At 43.7% G+C, this 18964-nt stretch overlaps 1 protein-coding gene across 1 annotated transcript in view; it reads left to right on the forward strand.

Annotated features, from left to right (window-relative positions):
• Nucleotides 1–18964, forward strand: part of VWA5B2 (von Willebrand factor A domain containing 5B2) — a 70517-nt gene that overhangs the window by 8887 nt on the left and 42666 nt on the right. The window contains exons 2-5 of the mRNA XM_054982741.1: nucleotides 11492–11668; nucleotides 12697–12858; nucleotides 15422–15641; nucleotides 17641–17795. Of these exons, the coding sequence (XP_054838716.1) occupies nucleotides 11530–11668; nucleotides 12697–12858; nucleotides 15422–15641; nucleotides 17641–17795 (676 nt within the window). The 5' untranslated portion in view covers nucleotides 11492–11529. The remainder of the gene's footprint in view (nucleotides 1–11491; nucleotides 11669–12696; nucleotides 12859–15421; nucleotides 15642–17640; nucleotides 17796–18964) is intronic.

Below are 18964 nucleotides of genomic sequence, written 5' to 3' on the forward strand. Positions count from 1 at the left end.
AGATCAAAACCGAGCACTTAGAATTAGGCTGGAGTAATATGATTTGAATAGATTGTGCCTGCCTACAGATGGGCTGCTACATTCTAGACCAGCCGTAGTTTCTGGGAACTTTTCAAAGGCAGCCCCACATTACAATAATCCAAGCTGGAAGTCGCCAAGATTTATAATTGTAGCTGGCCAGACTTCTCTGGGAATGGCTGCCACTGATATACCAGACTCAGGGCCAAACTACAAGTGACGAATGACACAGGTTGGACACTTGTCAGCTTCCCTCAAGTTTTGATGGGAAATGTAGGCAGCTTGGCAGAATGTTGGACAAGTGACAGGTGAAAAGTCCATTGGACAGCAGTTGGAGAGCCAAGCTGCAAGACCAGAATGCCTACATTTCCCATCAAAACTTGAGGGAAGCTGACAAGTGTTCAACCTGTGTCATTTGTCACTTGTAGCTCGGCCCTCAGAGCCAAGCTACAAGTGACGCCTGACACAGGTTGGAGAGTCCAATGCCTGCACTCCCCTCCCGACCGCATGTTCTCCCTTCCGTAGACTGCCGCTCTGTAAACTTCAATTAAATGGAGAGCCAAGCTGCAAGACCAGAACGCCTACATTTCCCATCAAAACTTGAGGGAAGCTGACAAGTGTCCAACCCGTGTCAGGCGTCACGTGTAGCTTGGCTCTGAGGGGGTGAAAAGGTACTCCTGATCATCTGGGATCAGCGATGGATCAGGAAGAAAGCCCAGGCTGTAGATCTGGGCCTTCCCAGAGAGTAAAACTTCACCCAGCACTTGTTGACTGTAACCTCCAGGATTAGCCAAACCCCTGCTAAATACACTTGTCATTTGTCAGGGCTAAGCTTGAATTTGTTCACCTTCATCCAACCCACCGCTGCTGCAGGTGCTAGTTGAGCAAATCCAACCCCTCCTTAAAACCAGATTAAGAAAGAGGCAGAGCAGGATCGTTTCATCTGCGTACTGATAACACTGTGCCTAAATCTCCAGGTGGCCTTCCCCAGAGATTTCACAGAGAGACTAAAATGTTACATAGGAAATTTATTTACTTTATTTATTCCCCAACTTTCTCCTCATTGGAAACCCAGATCAGCTTACATCAAACCATGTGGAATGTGAAATGCCATTGGGAAGAACCGCAGTTCCCTAACTGCTGTAGCATAGCGGTTAAGTGGCTGCGCTATACATCAGAACTCTGCTAGTTCGACTCCCACTACTGCCATGAGCCCTGCTTCTCTCAGCCCCAGCTCCCCAGCTGTATCGTGGGGATAATAATAACACTGACTGCTCTGAGTGTGGCACTAATCTGTCCAGAAGGGCAGTATATAAGCACACGGTAGTAGTAGTTGTTGTTGTTACCACCATTGTGCCCCTTCCCCAAAGGACCAGATCCACCTGAGATCAGTACCTTCCAGGGAATTCAGGAAAAAAAAACCAAACAGGTATGAACATATCCGTGTCCCTTTCGTGGCACGCGTCATTAACTAAGATGACCAAGGCCGCTTCTGAGCTAAAAGAAGGGTGGGAATCACAACTGAAATGTGAAAACAGCTGGATAGCTTACAGTGCCTAGCAAGGGGGGGGGATCTAATTGCAATAGATCACAGTGACCTCGCGTTTCCACCCACCAGGCCTTGGCTACAGCTGAACTGAAAGTCCAGGTGGAATTAATTGGGGAAAATATACCCCTTTAATCTCACCCACCCAGATCTCCATAATACGTGCCACCTTGGCCTGCTCACCCAGGAGGATAAATTTTCCTTTTACCAGCCTGACACTCCACAGTAGCTTCAGATCAGATAGAACAGTGTTTTGGCAGCTAGCAAGAGAGAACATAAGGGAGATCAGCTCCAATTTCCTACCCTGTCTCTTCCCCTCTCACTACCATATCTCCTTCTGCCTCACATGCCCCCATAACCCTCAGACATCACTCAAAAATAAGATACCCCTCTTTCTCACCATAGATCAGAGCATTAAGAAAAAACCTGATTTTTCCCTCAAGTAAGATTCCTCATCCTGCCTCTCACAAAGAGGTGGAAAACAAGCTACTCAGAGCCAAACTACAAGTGACGCCTTACATAGGTTGGACACTTGTCAGCTTCCCTCAAGTTTTGATGGGAAATGTAGGCGTCCTGGTTTTACAGCTTGGCTCTCCATTACAGCTGCAAGACCAGGATGCCTACATTTCCCATCAAAACTTGAGGGAAGCCGACTAGTGTCCAACCTGTGTAAGACGTCACTTGTAGTTTGGCTCTCAGTTCCACGTTAATGAAGGACATAGAGGGGTGCCCATCTCCCCTCGCCTGGGCTGATTATGAGAAGAGTTTGGTTTTGTTGTCATGTGCCAAAAGGAGCAGGGTTTTTATTGTTGTTAAATGCCCACCGTAGTCCATGCGTTGCCCGCTAATTCATTATCAGCTTTCCATGATTGTCCAGAACTTTGGTGGATGCTGGCATTCTCATGAGAATGCTGAAAGTCCCAGTTGCATTTCTTGAATATCTGTCTAAAAATATCTATTGGCATACCAAGTTTAAGTCCCTTTCAGTATTTTCTGTCCTGTCCCTTGAGCTTTTGACATTCAGGGTTTGTCAGCATTTACCATATTTAGAGAGCAATCCTAAGCAGGTCTACTCAGAATTCTACTCAGGTCTATTTGATGGGGCTTACTCCCAGGAAAGTATTCTTAGGATTGCACTGTTAAGCATAGTTCAACTGGTCCGTATTTAAAACCCACAGAGAATTGGACCTCATTATGTAGATCGATTATACATATTTTACCACATTATTTCATTTCTCATACTTATGGGATAGTGGCTGAAAGGAATAGTTTTTATTTTATTTTATATGTTTTTATGCTGTCTTGCAACCCAAATAAGGTCCTCGAGGTGGCAAACATGAAAACATTTGAACATTGAAACATTTGAAATAATATCCTACTATATAAAAGGCAAGCCGTATTGGCAACGACTCACTTTTTACCCTTGCGCAGGTGCATTGCCAACAACTCTGGCCTCTAGGCCGCTGCAAAGTGCCTGCTTGCTGATGGGAGGCGGCCTGCCGAATCGATGGTCAACTCACTACTCCCTGTGCCTCCCCTCAAGCCCTCCCACTCTGGCCTCAAGGCCGCTGCAAAGCGCCTGCTTGCTGATGGGAGGGGGCCCGCCAAATCGATGGCCTACACACTCCTCCCCGTGCCTCCCCTCAAGCTCTCCCACTCTGGCCTCCAGGCCATGTCGAAGTGCCCACTTGCCACCAGAAGGGGGCCTTTCTAGAGCCCGTTGTATTTTTTTCACACAACAGGCGATGTTGCTAGTTTAAAATAATTCAATAAAAACACAAACACATGAACATATAACACAGCCAGAAAGGAAAGCCAATAACAGTTATTGGAGGTATGCCAAACAAAATAAAAATCTTCACCCACTGCAGAAGACAATAATAGAGGGGGCAGGGAGACGAAGCTCCCTGGGGAGGAAGTTCCAACAGTTTGGCTCCATGACTGAAAAGACCCCTTCTAGGGTTGTCACCCATCTAGCCTCAAACGGCAGGGGCACCTGAAGCAAGTCCTTCAAAGATGACTGGAGTGGATGAGCAGGTTCATATGAGAGAAGGCAGTCCAGAAGTTTGTGCCATTTGAATTGGGCCTGAGAAAGAAGGCAGCTTGGTGTGTTGAGGGTATCTGAAGAACCTTGAGGTTCAGAATGCTGCTTTGTGAACTCCACTTGCTTTCTACCTGTTAACCTTGTATCAATATTTGTAAATCAGCCATGTATTCCCCCAAACACCACATGTTTCCAGAGCTTACTCCTATTTAAAACAACAGCAACAACAACTAACCATATCAGTCTTGTAATATCCTGCCATTTGGGGAAAAGAGAATACTAATTATTTATTCTTCCCACTACTTTTTCTGATCATGGATGGAAATAACAGGTTTCTGGGTAGATGCAATATAGGGAGTTCCGCGACAATTTCTTCTTTCTCCCACACCTCAGAGTCAATAGCCGATGGGCAGTGTTACTACATGGATGAATTTCAGTCCTGTTCATGCATACAAGCGATTGTGTGGATGTACACCTGTTGAGTTAAACTGTGGGAGGAGGGGGTCATACTCTGCTTTTTAAAAAAATTATGCACGTTTATTTCCCTCCCTGCTTCCTAGACAAGCGAAATAAGATTTCTTACTAGGGTGAAAATAGCAGAAATCCTGGAGCTTAATAAATATATTACCAGCTCCTGTATTTCTGGGGCTTGAAGGGAGACGAGAATCACAAGGTGAAAACCTCTGAATGTGTTTATTCATTACTAACTGCCTTGCAGCTGCCTGAATAAAACATGTGAAGACCAGATGGGCTCTGTTTACTTTGGTAGGATAAATGTAAAGGGTACTGTTGATTAAAAAAAATAAAAGCTACTGGAGCCTCTGTGATAAGTCCTTAGTAAACAGTTCAGTGAAGCGCTAGCCAATTGGTGTCGGGGCAAATAGCGAGGAAACCATCTTTGCACAGGTTCTTGAGAATGTGTGGAGAGGGGATCTTTCTTCAGTGGCCTTCTGTGATTTCCTGAGTCTCGTTTGAAGCATGAGGGTCTTGCTTTAGGAAGCTTGAGATGAAGATCTAACTCAGCCTTCATGCATGATCATTAGAAACCGAGTACAAACACATTTAAAACTTTCTCTCTTTCTGCATACGCACACAGACTGTGAGTGAAGAGCTGAAGCCCTTAAATGTCGTACTTGGCCCTTGAGAGTAGGGAAGTGGGATTTCCATGGCTGGGGTCTAGAAGTGCTTTGACTGAATTCAACACTGCTGCAACTAGCTAGGAGGATTCCTGGAGACGGGTGCCCCTGCTCCTTCTTAGCCATCATTTATAAGATAGGAGACTACAGGAAAATCCACACGCCCTTGGAGCGTCCCGGCGTTGCGCTAAATGTTCGTTAAACACCCAGAAGTATAGCGTCTTTCTAGTGCGATTTCAGAAATTGCTATACTTCCGGATGTTTAGCAAACATTTAGCGCAATGCCAGGACACTCTGAGGGCATGTGGATCTGCCCTACATATTACAAATTGAGTTCCGATTTTCTCCGCAACAAATATATATCATTTTCAAAGTGTATGTTAAACATAAGAGCCCTCTTTTTTCTATTATTCCTGACTCTTAATCCATAAATCCAGATATCATAAAATCATTATTATCTAGTTCATGTAAAAAGTCTATAAACGGCTTCCATTCAACCAAAAACTAAGGCAATGTCTTTAATCAGTGGAGTAGTTTAGTTTTGCCCTTTTTCTCATCTTTCTAAACTATACTTTTATTATTATTAGCTGCTTGTCTTGTTTGTTATTTCAAGTTTATATGTGTTGTTAGTGTGGGTTTTTTTAGATTGTTGTGTTTCTTCTGTCTTTTAAGTTTACTGTTTATAGTTTAAATAAATAAAATTTATACTTAAAAAAAAAAGACAGGAGAAAACCAGGTTACAAAGTGTCCTCATTCCAGCAAAAGAACTTTTCTGCCTCCCGCACCCCTCCAGCACTGCGTCCCGCTGATCTCCATGAAAATCTACTCTTTTTTTTTTTTAATAAAATTTTTATTGGAATTAGAATCATTTGATTTCACATTACAATCAATTCCCGTTTCCCAATTTCTAACCCCCTCCCTTTCCCCCATGAAAATCTACTCCTGAGAGATAGAAGACCCTGAGGAGCAACATGGGTGGGGGCTGCAGTAGAAAGGGTGGAAATTGCTAGTCCACAGCCGTTCTATGCTAGTCACTGGGTCTACACCGATCACTTATTTTAGGGGCACCATCTGAATTTCAGGAAAATATCTTTTGATTTCTCAGAATTCTTTTGGAGAGACGTACAGGCAGTTGTTCGTTCACCTCTCTCTGCCATATTCTGAACCTGTTGCCAGCTCCAGGTTGGGAGATTTTGCAGGTGGAGCCTGGAAAGAGCGGGGTTTGGGGAGAAGAAGGACCTAGCAGGGTATAATGCTATGGAGTCCACCCTCCAAAGAAGCTATTTTCTCCTGGGGAACTGATGTTTTATGGCTTGAGATCAGTTGTAATTCCAAGAGATCTCCAGCCAGCACCTGGAGGCTGGCAACCCTATGTTTAATATAAAAGAGGCATGCTGACTTCTGTCTTGTGTTGATAGGTGGGTCATAGCTGCTTTATTGCAGTGTCTACAGTCAGAGACTTCTCTGCAATAGACATGAATTCTAATTTGTTAGTTTAGTATGTTCTTTTAAGCCAATTCTTAAATCTGGTTCTGAATTCTCCCTAGAAGCTAAAATTACAAAACAGAGGCTATTGTACTTTGGACACATCATGAGAAGACAAAATTTACTGGAAAAGACAATAATACCAGGAAAAGTTGAAAGCAGAAGCAACAGCCTTCAATTTATAAGATCTGAGCAAAGCTGTTAAATAATGATAGGATGTTTTGGATGTTGTTATCTCGTAGGGTTACCATAAGTCGGAAGCAACTTGAAGGCACATAATACACACTCACAACTGAGGTTGCCAATCTACCAAAAGAATTTTTTCCCCAAATAATCAAAAGGCAAACTGTTCCTCATAGCTGTGTATTTTCTGTTATTTGTTGATGCGCAGTCTTAAGCAGCATAACACCCTTCTAAACCTATTGATTTCAAGAAGGGTGTGTCTCTACTTTGCATTGCATTGTAGGCATCTTTGTTTTGAAATGTGTTCCTGGATCTGCCAGAACCTGCTAAACTAGCAACCACTCCACAAGACTGGCTCCAGGTCCTTGATCTTCAACCCAGAGAGTTTTGCTCCACAAAAACCAGGCTAGGGACCAGAATTTTATGTCCTCAACAACTTTGCAAACGTATAAAAGATGTTGGGAAAATAGAGCATACAGAAGAACATTGGAATGGTGCTGCCAGTCAGCAGCATGCTCTAGCTATTGGCTGAACAATTGTGATGGCCCCTTCTTTCAGAACAGCTTGAAATATTCATGAGTATTTGAAGTGCTCCGAAAGTAATTGCTAGTAAGCTGCAGAGGGGGAAAGTTGTTTTGGCTGGAAAACTGCATAGAAAGTGAGCCCAAGAGGTAAAGAAAGTTTTGCAGCGGTCCCAGATCCGGTGTGGCTTGGAGAAAGGCAGCAGAGTCAGTACATACATATGTGCCAACAAGTTGCAACTGACTTATGGCAACCCCAGCCAGGGATTTTCAAGGCAAGCAAGAAGCCGAGGTGGTACCTCTGTGTTATGCACAAAGAAGAACGAATTTAAGGCTTCCTACGCTGGCCAGCTCCGTACTATAGAAATTTCAGAGGAGGACATGATGCAATAGCTTTGCTTTTTGGAGATTTCCTCATCTGAACTGGTTAATCTACTCATTTGTTTGATTTACAAATGTGTTTGAATACAAATTTATAGGTATCTCTTTGGATGCACTGAAGGGACTGTAAGATAACCTACAATCTAACAAACAAGAACTAGCTCTAAATGTTAAGAAAAGACTGTCTTTAATATTTTCTTTTTCTGTTGTAATATAAATTGAACCAAAAACCCTAAATCACCTCCAAAAGTAGCAGTCAGTGTCCTTGGAAGACTTAACTCAGTTTTAGGATTGCACTGTAAATAAGTAGGCTGCAACCTAAGGGCATAATTGATTAAAACTGATCCCTATTTAATCAACTAAAGCAGAGATTCTTAATGGGGACCGTATAGCCTTCCCAGAATGATCCGCGAATTCTGAGTGTCATTTGGAACTACGGGAGAGGGGACATTCAGGATTTTAGGAAGCCCATTATCCTTTTCAATGGCTTTTGACGGCCAGCAGAGAAGTATTATTGCTCACCTAGGTTGACAAGCAAATATCAAACATAGCTTTAAAAAGTACATATCTGTTACGCAATAGGATCTCAGTGAATATAAGCCTAAGAGATCTGTTTATTGAGTGCACATGTCATAAATATACCTAAAGTTGCTTTGTCTTCTGTCCTAGTTTTTATTTATGTTTGGGGGGGGGGGGCAATTCAATGATAATGTTGCATGCTCAGTAGGGAATACTGAGAGTTTAAGAACAACCAAACTAAAGATTTCATTGAATGATCTGCCAGTTACAGCTTGCAGCCTTAACTTTAACATCTTTCAGCATCCATTTTTTTATATTACATTTTGTCCTAGTTTTTTTGTATTATTGCCTTTTTTTAGCTTCCAGTTTTGCTTTGCATTTTACATCCCCGTGCTTCTGAATTCATTCCCCACCCCACCTAATCTGTGGAATATAATTCTAATCCCTTGAAACTATGTTAAAGTCCACCCTGAAGTCTTGATTGTTAATATTCTTGATGACACCGTCTTTTGTCTTTTTGTCATTGTGACTGTAGCAGTGAATTTAACAAAATTGCGTCCCTCCCAATCTGTTTCAACAAGTCACCTTTTGTGTTCCAGAGAGAAGCACAAATACTGAGTCTAATATTCAGGGCTGAGTCGTTCGCTGTTTGTTTTTCCATGCCATCTTTCACATGAGCGACAGCTGGCCAGAACCCTGCCAGTGTAGTCAGTACTGCATATACATACATATATTAGACAAGATCACTTGGAACCATGGATCCGCCTCCTGGTCTTCTGAGTTGTGAGTAAAGCCCAGACATTCTGTGAGACCACAAGGGTTGCTCTCTTCTAAAGGGCAGTGTCTGCTGTCCCCACCCCCATAAGCCACCCGCAAAGGTTGCCAGGGTGATTTATTTGCACTCATGGATGGGCAAATGGTACTAAGATGAGAGAAGGGACAAGAATATTTGTTCAGGGATTACTTATTAACGCTGATAAATCTGAGATGGGAAAGCATCGAGTGCAAAATCCCGGCAACATGGACGCCAGTACCATCTCCAGTTCCAGACACATGTATTCCAACGTTCTGTTTGCGTTCTCATTGTGGACACAACTTTGAGATCGTTTCAGGTGGATAGCTGTGTTGATCCATAGTAGAAGAGCAAGATTCAGGTTCAGTAGCACCTTGAAGAGCAACTAGATTTCCAGGTGTCTGAAGAAGAGAGCTTTGACTTTCAAAATTTCATACCCTAGAAATCTATCTTTAAGGTACTGCTGGACCCAAATCTTACTCCTCTACAACCTTGAGAGCAGATGTACAAAGAGATTTTCAAACTGGCATAGTGAGTACACAAAAAATTGGCCATTTCACCATCACCAGTCCTGACCTGAATAGCCAAAGTGAGCCTGATCTCGTTGGATCTCAGAAGCTAAGCACGGTCGGCTTTGGTTAGTAATTGAATGGGAGACCTCCAACAAAGACCAGGGTTGCAGAGGCAGGCAATGGCAAACCACCTCTGATAGTTTCTTGCCATGAAAATCCCACCAGGGGTCGCCATAAGTCAACTCTGACTTAAAGGCACCACACACACACAGTATATATATCCAGATAGTTTAACAACATATTTGGTGTAGTGGAATTTAAGAGCGGCAGGACTCTAATCTGGACAAGTGGAGATTCCCCACTCCTCCACTTGCAGCCAGCCGGGTGACATTGGGTCAGTCACAGCTTCTTGGAGCTCTCACAGGGTGATTGTCATGAGGATAATAACAATACACTTTGTAAACCACTCTGAGTGGGCGTTAAGTTGTCCTGAATGGTGGTATATAAATCGAATGTTGTTGTTGTTGTTATAATTTATACTCCTTGCTTGTACCTCTTCTTCAAAAGTAACTTGTTACTGCTTGGAATATGATGTTTTCCCTTACAGCCTGGCCTCTTCTGATAAAGGACCCCTTGTAATATTGCCTTCATGGTGCAGGACCTCCTACAGTGTATGTTCTTCCCGCCCCAGGCTAGTTTGGTTAGATTGGAAGACCATATGGAAGAACTCTGTTAGCTCCCTCCCCATGACAACATTCCTTCCCTAGGTACTAAGGCAGACACATTGTGGGCTCCTCCCAGGTGGCTTAGATCTTTGGTACAAAACAAATGTCTACAAGGAATCCAAAGTGCACTTCATAAATCACAATTTAAATATACATACATTTTGACCTGTATTTTGAATTGAACCTGATAGCTTATTGGTTGTTACTAATTCATAAATTGCTTACTTGTTCAGTAAATACTCTGGTGTCTGGGCCACCATTCTCTGAACTTGTAAGTACACATTAGAAAGAAGTAAAAAAGCTTTTAAGAACATTTCTCAGATTCCTCCCCCCCTTACCCGGCATCGTAATGTGGTTATTGGCTCAGCACAGATTCACACGCTGATTGATTTGTTTCTAGTCCAAATGTGCTACCAGGACTGATACACAGCAGTTACGCCAAGCCAGCAGCAAAAGTTCAAAATCCTCTGCAATAACAGGTGGTACCTCTGCTTGGCATTCAGGTTTTCAGGTGCTATTGCTGGATAAGCGAATATCTAATAGTGCTGTAAGCAGATCACTGTAACACAAGTCTATTATGCAACACCTCCCAGTTCTATCTGGGTGAAGGTTCAGCATGAACAAAGCTAGGGTTGCTCTCCAATGCTTTCACTGGGCCCTGATCACCTTCACTTGTGCCTTTTGCTTTTCAAAGCAAGCCACAACCTCTGGGTCCTTAGAACGTTCACACATTTCTCAACAAAGAGACAGGTGTGTGCTGTCAAAATCGTGATTAAGGCTGATTATAGAGTATAGGTGGGTGGGATGCTGCTGCCCAGAAGGGCTGCTGGTGGATAGGAACATGCACAGCCCGTGATCAGAGGCAACGAGCTGAGCCCTTACCCATCACCAGTGAAGCTGACCACAATGGCCCCTGCAGAGCGGGCCACTCGGTTTATCCCTGGGCCATTTAAACTTCTCAGTCTACCACCTTAGTTTTCCATGGGTTATTACAAAGCTTCTGCTTTCCAGAAAAAACTTGTTTCAGGCTTGTGAGCCAACAAAGCAAAGAATGGACTGCATGACCACATAAAGATCAAAGCAGTCCACATCTGGACAGGCAAATTAGCCCACTTTTCACAAGTAGGTTGGAAAGTTTGAATCTCTCTGTTGCAGTAAACATGATCCTACTGGGTAGTTTCTGTATGGTTTAATATGTCAGTCTTAGACAGAATTTTGTCCAGAGGCAATTGAATGGACAAATAAATGGTATGAATATGCCTCTATGGCTAAATTAACTTCTAATATGCACAATAGACCAACACAAGAATTTCAGGAAAAAATGGAGAGATTTCTTTGATTACGTAGCTGGAAATTAAGAAAAGAATAATGAACATGGATATAGATCAATGATAAAACTAAGACCTTAAAAATGTTAAATATAAAATGTGATGCCTATGATTGAACATAGAATGTTCAGTGAGAAAAGCAGACTATAAATAAACATTTTTTTAATTCCCCTATAAAGATTGTGGGACTTCTCCTCTCTCCCAAACTCTATTCCACTTTGACCCATTTCTCCCACTTCCTCCTTCATTGATCTGGCTTCCCCACTTGGCTTTTTTTCTTTCTTCTTGTCATCTCCATAGCTGCAGGGGGTGGAGCTTGATAGTTCTACCTGAAGACCATGCCAGGTTTGTACTGCCTGCCAACCTGGACTGCCCTCCCTTTAAAGAGCTCGTGTGTGAAGGCCTGTGCCAATGGGTATTCGCTGGGATTCACTGCGTACCTTACTTACATCAACTTGGAACAGGAGCCTGTAGAAGGTAAGAGCTTCTTGGAGTCACAACAGCGCATTGTGCGTGCATTGATGGTAGGTGCTGCCTCTGATATTAAAAGCAGTGTAGTGGTCCTTGATGCATTCTTTTTGCTGCTTCAGAACTCAGGTAGACGTGCTCTATAATATACTTCTTTTATTACCATAGATCAGCCACCATTCTCTGCTCTTTTGTGGAGAGTCCTCCTCATTGAATAGACCAGCTGAAAGCAAATCCATCTGTTCAACAGTGCCTTTTAGTGTTCTTGTAATTAAGATGAGTTACAGGGAAATAATTTGGTGGACTGTGACGGAGTATGGGTTTGTGGGTGAAGTTGGTTTGAGAGAGTCTGTCCATCATTCACTGCTGCAAGAGTTACAAAGAGGAGGTAGCTCAGCTCTGGCATGCAGGAAGAGCAAACTGAATGGGAGGGTGGACTGTCATTAAAGTGAGCAAGATTCGAGTCCAGTGGTACCTTAGAGACCGAGTAGATTTCCAGGATATGAGTTATCTTGACTCTCAAAAGCTCATCTCCTCGAAATCTAGTTAGTCTCTAAGGTGCAGCTGGACTTGAATCTTGCTCTTCTACTGCATAACGACTAGAGGTGGGCACGAACCAGAAAAAAAATGAACCATGTGGTTCGTGGTTCATCAAATTTTACAAACCACGAACTTTCACGAACCTGTCCCTGGTTTTCGAACTGGTTTGCTTGGTTTGTGAAAACATCACATCCAAGTCAGAAAATCATCACTTCCGGGACAGCAGAAGGTAACTTCCAGGCCAGCAGAAGGTCTGCAGGAAGTCCATCCCCTGTTGCCTAGGAAACTGATTGATTGGCACCAGGCTGTCTGCAGTCACAAACCAAAAAATGAACCAAACGAACCAGCCTAAAGTTCGTGGTGGTTCATCAGAAATGGGATCTGATGAACCGCAGTTCGCGAACCACGAACCAGCCTGGTTTGTGCTTAATTTTGGTTCGTATTTCGGTTCGTGCCCATCTCTAATAACGACACTTAAGGCGGTTTCCATTGCCCAGGAGTATTCGTTTATCCACTGGAAGAGTCAGAGGTGGTGGCAGGCTTTGAAGCTGTGACAGGAGGCAGAACCTTCACCTTCCAGATCCAGAACCGGCACAGGGCAGAGGACTGCTGCCTTGACTGTAGTTCCACTTTGAACCAACCTCTGCGCTGCACCAATGGTGAGTTACGCTTACTTCTCTTTTGCAAAGTTTTGATCCCAGAACTGGAGATAATAACAATCGAGCAATGCCAATTGCCACTTTGGGGTCAGGAAGGAATTTTCCTCCAAGCCAGGTTGGCCAGGGATCCTGGAGGTTTTTTGCCTTCCTTTGGGCATTGAGCAGGAGTCACTGGGGTGGGGGGATAGCTGTGAATTTCCTGCATTGTGCAGGGGAATGGACTAGATGACTGCTGGGATCCCTTCCAGCTCTATCAGTGAAATCCTAAGCAGAGTTTCTCCAGTCTAAAACTGTTTCTGTGTTTTCTATTTTTCTATATTGAGCTTGAATCAAAGCTAACACTCAATTCAAACAGCCTAGGGTTTGGGCAGGGGGTAGAAGAGTTGTGTCAGGTTACAGCTCCTCTGCTTTTGTTGTGTGATAAAGTGAGCAGCTCCCCATTCCGAGAGCTCTGTCCCAACAGTGTGAAATCTGCTCCATTAAAGAGCCTGAGGACTTTAGGCTGTGATCTAAGAGGCGTTTTGGTTCAGGTCTCCGCTCTGCCACAAACTTTCTCTCCCCAAGAACTATAGCCTTGAGTGAAGCTGCTGTATTTCAGGACTCTCTTCATAATGCAAGGAATAATACTGGCCTATCCCACTGGGCTGTCATTAGGATTGCAAAGGTGATAATTGTGAAATGATTGGAGTTGTTAAGAAAAGGTGCTATATAAGTACTCTTTAGTATCTCGCTGAAACTTCTAGGCGGGTCTTTTCTGTTACTGATTGCATTTTATATCCCATCTATTCTGCAGACTCTTGGCAAGCAGTGAGGTGAGTTAGCCATGGATGTCACTCACTATAGCTACCCAGTGACTTTTATGGCAAGTTCAAACTTATCAGTTCACACCAATCCTGTTTCGCACATAGCAGGCTGGTTATCCTCTTGTGATTTGATTGAATCGCATCCAGGGCTTTTTTTCAGCTGGAATGCGGGGGAACGGAGTTCCGGAACCTCTTAAAAATGGTCACATGGCTGGTGGCCCCGCCCCCTGATCTCCAGACAGAGGGGAGTTGAGATTGCCCTCCGCGCAACAGCGCGGAGGGCAATCTCAACTCCCCTCTGTCTGGAGATCAGGGGCGGGGCCACCAGCCATGCGACCATTTTCTCCGAGGGCAACCCACTGAGTTCCACCACCTCTTTTCCCAGAAAAAAAGCCCTGATCGCATCCCACTGTAAAAGAGTTTAGTTTCTATTGTTACATGTGTTGTGGGCTCTTCTTAATCCCTTTTCCTTATTCTTATTTAAGGACCCAAATTGAGATGTAGTTTGCCAGCCTAATTAATAACCAAATAAAGTAGACTGACTTACCCTGTACCTTCTTACAAAGCAAATTATTATATTTTCCAGTGCTCAGGTCTGAAGCTCTGGTTCTAGGATGGCTAGTCAGGTACCCTGAGGGGAAACCCACGCCACTCAAAATTTCTCTTAAGTGCAGTTCTTCTGCCTTTTAAAAAACATGTGGTTGGGGTGGATCTTCTGGCAAACAGTGAACTCGATGTATGTTTTAAGAGGCCATAAGGGCCCTGTGCTTTAACTCCCATTTTTCCAAGTTATGGCTGTGAAATAGATAACACCACAGATTCAGTGAAAGCCCCTTATAAGTGTTTGCCCTTATGTGATTTATGTCTGCTTGCATAGCCTAGCCTTTCTAAATCACGGTAGCTTAAAAACGGGCTAATGTCCAATAAGGAAACTGAACACAAGATGAAAGAGTACTCATAGCTTCCCTGCACACACGCACACACACCAGAGTGAGGATTAAAATCAGCTTGGAGGAGATGACTTTTGGCAGGAAAACTGCATGAGGGAAGATCAAGATGGGTAGCCGTGTTAGTCTGTCTGTAGCAGTAGAAAAGAGCGAGAGTCCAGTAGCACCTACTAGACTAACAAAATTTGTGGTAAGGCATGAGTTTTTGTGAGTCACAGCTCACTTCTTCAGTGGTATTTTGTTAGTCTTACAGGTGCTACTGGACTCTTGCTCTTTTCCACTGCATGATGGAAATATCCCTTCTTCCTCCCTTCCCGCTCTACCATCTACCCCTTTAAACCTCTATGGCTACATTCTGCTTATTTTTCCCAACTAATCTTATAAGGTATTGTCCAACCCTAATATGGTACATTCCAGAGATAGGTTTACAACCTGTGACTTAAAGTTAGTGAGAGCTAGGTCTGAACTAGAAGGTACATCCCATGGGTTCTAGTACCAATAAAGTTACATCAGCACTTGCTTTTGGGGTGCCATTTTGACGGGCCAGATAAATAGGGTTTCCACAGAGATGTTGGGGTAGAGTTGCAATTCCATCTGTGTCATGGTCTTGCCGCCCAAATGGTGGCTTTCGGGTGGGAAGACGAGGGAGGGGCTATACATCACTGCAGTATTTCAATGAGAGCTATGGCTTCTAGAGAGTAGCGCAGAGATTTAGGCTCCTTCCATATGTCTAAATAATTTAACATCCAAATCATGGTTGAGAATATGCCTTTGGTGTGGAAGGCATCTCTTGACTCTCCATCTTCTACCCAGGTCACCTGATCCTCGATGAAGACTTGGCGCGTTCCATGTTCATCATGAGCACTGGCCCCGTTGGGCCCTCAGAAACCTTGACTGTGGTCTTCAGCAGTAGCCAGGAGTTGGCAACCCTCCCAAACGGCGCCCTGCGTGTCATCTTCCCCTCCGTGCTCACACCCTTCCTTTTATCTGTCCCTGAAAGTGAAAGTGAGGCGAGAGGCTTGTGTGACGACAGGTTGGCCCTATGGTGATTTTCATGGCTTTCTCGGAGTCTCGGGGGGCGGAGGAGCAGAGAGTAAAGAGGACTGAAAAGCTTACGGGAACTGTGGCTTACCCATATGAAAGAGCCAGAGGCCAGTAGCACCAATAAGACTAACAAAATTTGTGGTAGGGTATGAGCTTTCATGAGTCATCCCACCTTACCCATATAGGCTCTCAATTTTTGGCCAGCATCACGTAGTCTAATCCTTATAGGATGTTCTTCCAAGCACGGTCTCTCACATTCTATACAACCTTAATTTTTTTCAGCATAGGCAACACTGCCAATTGGTTATCTAGTGGGTAAATAATAATAATAATACACTTATATACCACGTGCCCACTCAGAGCAATGGACAAAGTCAATGTCATTATAATCCACACAATACAGCTGGGAATCTAGGGATGTGGCTGACCCAAGGCCACCTACTGAACTCATGGCAGTAGTGGGATTTGAACCATAAGAGTGCTGATTTACATCCTAAACTCTTAACCATTATGCTACAGCAGCAGTAAATGGAGAGCAGCCTGAAGTCTTGGGAAGGTTCTTCCCTTAAGGAGGCTTTTATGAATTAGAAAAGATTTGAAGGAGAAAAGAGATGATAAAGGTTTTGAAATATGGAATTTCTCTTTTTTTTTACTGCCATTTTTATCATGGCCAATGAGCTGAAGAGACCAGAAATAGCATTTGCAGGGAGTCTGGGTCAGATGCTCAGGCAGCAGCTAGCTTATTATGGGTTACTTGGTTTATGGAGGTTTGACCCTTGATTGGCTATTTCAACATTGATAAATTTGTGTCTCTTTTCTATGGTGGAAGCAGAAATTCATCTTCTAATCTATAATGGTGGTGAAAAGTGCCATCAAGTTGCAGCTGACATATGGAGACCCCTGATGGGTTTTTTAAGGCAAGAGGCTAACAGGGGTGGTTTGCCATTGCCTGCCTCTGCATGGTGACGTTGGGCTTCCTTGGTGGTCTCCCATCCAATTGCTAACCAAGGCTGATCCTACTTAGCTTCTGAGATCTGTCTAGTGCTTCATATATCAAACAGCCAGCCCCTTTAAATTCTCATCTTCTCGAGGAACAGTTTATATTTCCAAAGTGGCATGCTGAACCATGCGGCTTGAGTGGATTTGTGCAGAGTTCAATTGTGAAATTATGACAAAAAATGTACCTGACTCACAATTCACATCTACCAGGGTTTTGCAAAGCTATTGAAAACGGGCCCTTTAACACTGAAGAAAAAAAAACACAACACCTTACAATTTTCTTGCTAATTGTTCTTTAAAATATACCCTCATAGAATTTCTCCTTATTTAAAAAAATGGTAGCCTTTCTGTACTGCTGTCTGTCTGGGATACATTCCTATGGATCAGGAGAACAATGAGGTTTCCTTTAAACTTGTACTGGTATTTCCCCTCTTCGGGGGTCATTTTGTAGAAAAAGAGCAGGAGGAACTCATTAGCATAACTCATTAGCATATGCCACACCCCTTGCCATCTCCGGAAGTGTCATTAGCATAACTGATTTGCATATGCCACACCCCCTGACATCACCTATCCTGGATGTTTTGGGCCCAATCCTGGCCATTCAGGGCTGAAATTGGGCCCAAAATGGCAAAAAGGGGCTGAAAATGGCCGAGAGTCAGGTGGGCGGGGCCACCTGACATGTGACCTCTTTGGGGAACTGCCGGAACTGCATTCCTGCGTGTTCCCCCTCGAAATGAGCCCTGCCCCTCTTTATTTTTTTTAAAAAAGTCTCACTCTAAGCATGCATTTGCTTTTTCCCAGTCAAGCCTGGAAATCGCACCCATGCGACAACTTCCTAGCACGCCTCAGGCTGGGCAGCCAACATTTCGCACGCCACATAATGGATTGTTTTCTGCTCTTTCAAGATAAGGCTGCTTAGCAAGCTGAGCATGCCAAGCTTGTACATGCCAGGCAGATCTAATTTGTGATTTTCCTCTGTTTTGCGCCAGTTCCACCAGTTGTTTTGGATCCAGCGGGCTGAAGAGCGAGCAGTCCTTCCTCCTGCCACCCAGAGACACCGATATCTTCAAGGGGGATGTTTACAACCCCTTTCCCTATGAGTTCGCTTTTGAAATGCTGGTTAAGGGACCTTGCTTGCTGGCAGGTATTTGCCTTCGGAGTGTATTCTCCTTGCTTCTGTTTTTGATGCATAATAGAGGGCCAAACCTGCAGCCCTCTATTATGTATGCCTTTTCTGCACTAATTCCCCATCTCTTCCTAGCAACCCACACCGCAAAAAAGGGAGTTGGTCAGGTACCAGCACTGCTTAAATGGTCCAAAAGCTGCAGGGTGGTGGTGGTGGTGGTGGTGGTGGTGGGGAATTCCTACTTCAGTTGGGAGTTTCCAAGGATAGTTTTAGGTGGCCATGTTTGTCTGCAGTAGAACAGCAGGATTCCAGTCCACTGGCACCTCAAAGACCAACAAGGTTTTCACAGTGTAAGCTTTTGAGAGTCAGAGTTCCAGTGCTTCAAATATAGTACCAAAGCTAAGGAACATTAAGCAAATGTGGCTTGATAGAAGTTTAGAAAATTGTTGGTAAATGCAGCTTTCTTTTTACAAGCGTAGATATGTCCATGTCTTCTGCCATTGATCCTCCCACCTCCTCCGCCTTCCCCAATCCAAGAATTATTGCAGTTAGTGATGGGGGACTCCCGTATCTTTCCATCATCACTAGCTCTAGGTTTCTTTCAAGTCACCTACAAGATAGAAATGGTGCCTTAGCACAGGAAGGAAGCAGCAAGCAGGCTCCTGTACACTGGGGACTTTTTAAAAAATAGCAATTGAATATTATTATAGCATTATAACAATGTGTCGATAATGTTCTCTGAATCCTCAGCTTTCAAAAAAAAAGTTTCTAGCCTTTTCTATTTTGGAGATATAAGGGGAAAGGCATATCTCTGCAATTAAGGGGTCTGAATCCCAGCTTTTTTCTAAAAAAAAAAAGAGAGAGAGAGAGATGGGAATTCAGAAAAATCTGATAGATACACTGTTATATACTACAATGCTCTTCCTTAATGAAAACACCCTCCTGAGCTGATCCATTATACTACGCTTCTAATCCCCTGAACATTTCTGTTTTGCAAATCAAGAACCCTGTCGCATTAGCAGCATGCAAGGTAGAATCCACTCTGTACCAGGGACTGTGTGGTGTAAGGTGGTTATGAGTGCCTGCATTTGCCTCTGCTGCCTTTATACGTGCATTGCTAGTGGATGAGAAGGTATAACTTACAGCCTCACTAATGTAGTTCAGCCTAAGGCCACTGCAATGAATTT

The sequence above is a fragment of the Eublepharis macularius genome, chromosome 6 (genome assembly GCF_028583425.1).
Source record: "Eublepharis macularius isolate TG4126 chromosome 6, MPM_Emac_v1.0, whole genome shotgun sequence".
NCBI classification, from domain to species: domain Eukaryota; kingdom Metazoa; phylum Chordata; class Lepidosauria; order Squamata; family Eublepharidae; genus Eublepharis; species Eublepharis macularius.